Source organism: Geospiza fortis, unplaced genomic scaffold (genome assembly GCF_000277835.1).
Source record: "Geospiza fortis unplaced genomic scaffold, GeoFor_1.0 scaffold381, whole genome shotgun sequence".
Classification (NCBI taxonomy): Eukaryota; Metazoa; Chordata; class Aves; order Passeriformes; family Thraupidae; genus Geospiza; species Geospiza fortis.
In genome coordinates this window covers 4,724,075-4,727,198 of record NW_005054348.1, presented here as the reverse complement: position 1 = coordinate 4,727,198, position 3,124 = coordinate 4,724,075, and the positions used below count along the sequence as shown (strand labels likewise).

Genomic DNA, 3,124 nt, shown 5'->3' with positions numbered 1-3,124 from the left:
GTCGAGAGTACAGGATTGTAGACAGCATTGCTGCAATAGCCCCTGTAGTCATGGTCTTGTTGTTGGAATGCTTGTACATCTGCCAGTGGTAGAGCACATCCAAGAAGAAAGTCAAACACTAAATCTGACATTCAACCAGAATTACATTTTCTGTAACCCCACTACATCATCTTCTTCATCAGAAGAATCTGATGCTAAGCAAAATTACTAACCAGCACAATTAGTGGAAACACACAGATCTAAAAGGTAAAGCCTCTTTACAAGCCAAAGATTAACATATCTTCAAATTTTTGTAATTAGTAGGTGTTGCCTCATTTACAATATCCTTTCCAGCTCTTCCATTTTATAAATTTGTGCTGTCACACTTAATAAGAACACAGCACCAATTTTCCCTGCCAGATCTTTCACTAGCAAAACAGTTATGATACAAACACTTGGAAAAAAACAGCAGAAGTTATAGTTAAAACATGTCACATTATTGGTCTCAGGTATTATATTAAGGATCTAAGTTTCTAAATGCAGTAAGATTCGTAGTTACCTTTAATCTGGCTTCAATAATTTTAGTAAGGGTAAGGCAGTCCCCATGGAAACCAGTGCATCCAATGACGGTTTGTTCTGTTCTGAAAAACGTAACATTTTGTCGCAATTTTAGACTAAGCATGAACTACAGCAATTTCTTACACACTAGGTTATTATGAAAACACCAAATGTATTTTCAATATTTTTCCAGAGGGCTGCATTAAGCTTGTACAGTGGTTACGTGACATTTATGGGTTTGTTGCCTTCTGTCAGCACAAACAGAAGTTATGTGGCTGCAGATGCACTACAGAAGCTTGGCTCTCTGCTCAGTATTGAAATGTTTTATGAACACTAACCATGGAAACACACACTTGAAATTTTAACTCTAGGAAATAGAAGAGTCTAGAAACATTAACACACACCGACCAACCCAAAGCAGTCATTCAGAAAAAATCTTAAAAGTCTTCTCTCAGCCTGTCACTAGAATTTCACAAAGCCACCGTGTGCAGAATGTATCCTGTACCAGACTAATCTCCATCTGGACAGTATCAGAGTCAAACACATAGCAGTAACAAGTTAGCCAGGAAAAACAAAGCTATTTTGATTTCATGTCATCAATTTAGAAAAAGAAACAATAACCGTGACAAAAAAAAAGTTTACGTATTTGATGACAGCCTACAAGGCAAGCACCTGCTGCAGTAAAATGAACATAAGTAACGTGTAGCTGTAAACTAAGGAGATGCTACCCAGGTGAGTTAAACTAAGCCTAAAATGAGCATAGAAATTTCAATTATGGAACTACTGATAGCTTGACCTCCCCTAAAACAAACAGCTCTCTAAATTGCCAGGTAATTAACCAGAGAGATACAGTACAACTGGCACCAGTGGGCACACTTGTGTACCATCACCAGATCTCCTGATGAAGCAGAATGAGTTATCATAGGATTAAGTTTAGCTACAGTTAAGTTAAAAATTCTTCTGATTATCCAGCCAAAAAATTCCATGTTAAGGTTTGTATCATGCTAAAAATGTTCTGCTCCACTTAACTTCAAGAGCATGAAACAAGAAATCTGTCTACATTTACAACATCACATCACACCTTGCATTACAGCAAAGGTCACCAAGACTCAAAAATATACTTTGTTACTGTGCTTTCTCTTCTAAGAATTCTGTTTAAAGTAGGAGGTAGGTGACATGGTCAGCAGTACAAAAGATTTTCCATCTTTTTCAATCCTTGCAGATCTGGACTTACAGCTTGTAGCATTTGGGACTGTCCCGGGAGTGAATGGAGTAGCCTTCACTCAGACGCGTGTCAGAGGCAACGATACAGAAGTCTTCTCCAGCAATCGCCAGCACAGTCCTTAAAAAAAGAGTATTGATGAATCATGGCCTTCAGCACAAGCATCTTCTCAGGCAACACAGAATCAAACTAGATAGTAATTCTACAGCCAGACTAGTGTTTTGTCAAGTATCTTACATTCTTTGCTATGTTTCCCACTATGCACATCCCTACTCAACACCAAGGGAAGAAGGCAGTAGACAGACTGAAGAAAATATGTGCATGTGGCCCTTTACTCTGATTTAAACTGTATAGAAACTTGGTAAAACAGAGACTCCACACCAGGCAAGAACCAGACCCAGGACGAGGTATGGATGAGGTATTTTATATGCCTGATAACTCATCCTTCTAAAACAAGCAAAGTACCGAGCAACAGTATCACTAGACTAAAATAAATGTCACATTTAAAATCTAGTGTTATTACTTCCTAACAACTAGTATTGTGACCACCACAGGTGTATCACCATTAAGTAACAAAGATGCCCTTTAAAAAGCAGTAATCATCATAAGGAAAAAAACCTACCTGGCCAGATCATGCCACCAACTCAGGTGTGTAAAACATCACCTGCCTTTAACAGTTACAGCAAGGTAGCATCCAACTCAGTAACACGTTTACTAGCAACATGGTAAAAAGCAAAGGCCAAAACACAAGAAGTTCCACCTCAACATGAGGAAGAACTTAACACTGAGGGTGGCAGAGCACTGGAACAGGCCGCCCAGGGAAGTCGTGGAGTTTCTCTCTCTGAAGACATCCAAAACCCACCTGGACGCGTTCTGGTGTCACATGCTCGAGGTGACCCTGCCTTAGCAGGGGGGTTGGACTGGGTGATCTCCTAACCCATCCAGCTCTAACAACTTTGTAATAGGACCATTACCTGGGTTTCCTAAGCCGCTATAAAGAAACAACCCTGCCGGTAACCACAGATGCGTACTTTAAGACCAGCCGAAGTTTAGGGAGCCCGAGTGTTCCAAAAGCCACACGGACAGGCAAGAACACCCTGAAAGGCTGCAAGGTCTCAAGGCAAGCCCGAGCCCAGCTCCCCCTTGTGCTGCCGCTCTCTCCCTACAAAGAGGAGACCGTGAGGGGAGATAAACCCGCAATGAGCAGCGAGGACAAGCAGAAGTAAGGCGAGGCAGCCCCAGCCCCGGCGCCGCTGTCCCCTGGGCCCCATGTCCCGGGCCGAGGGTACCCCGTCCCGCCCGCTGCTCGCCCGGCCCTCACCCTCCGTTGAAGGTGTACGGCGAGAAGCGGGAGTGCTGCACGGG

At 42.4% G+C, this 3,124-nt stretch overlaps 1 protein-coding gene across 1 annotated transcript in view; it reads right to left on the bottom strand.

Annotated features, from left to right (window-relative positions):
• PSMB1 (proteasome 20S subunit beta 1) overlaps positions 1-3,124 on the bottom strand; it is an 8,854-nt gene that overhangs the window by 3,286 nt on the left and 2,444 nt on the right. The window contains exons 2-5 of the mRNA XM_005423252.2: positions 3,081-3,124; positions 1,772-1,879; positions 539-620; positions 1-79 (exon numbers count right to left, since the gene is read on the bottom strand). Coding sequence (XP_005423309.2) covers positions 1-79; positions 539-620; positions 1,772-1,879; positions 3,081-3,124 — 313 coding nt within the window. The remainder of the gene's footprint in view (positions 80-538; positions 621-1,771; positions 1,880-3,080) is intronic.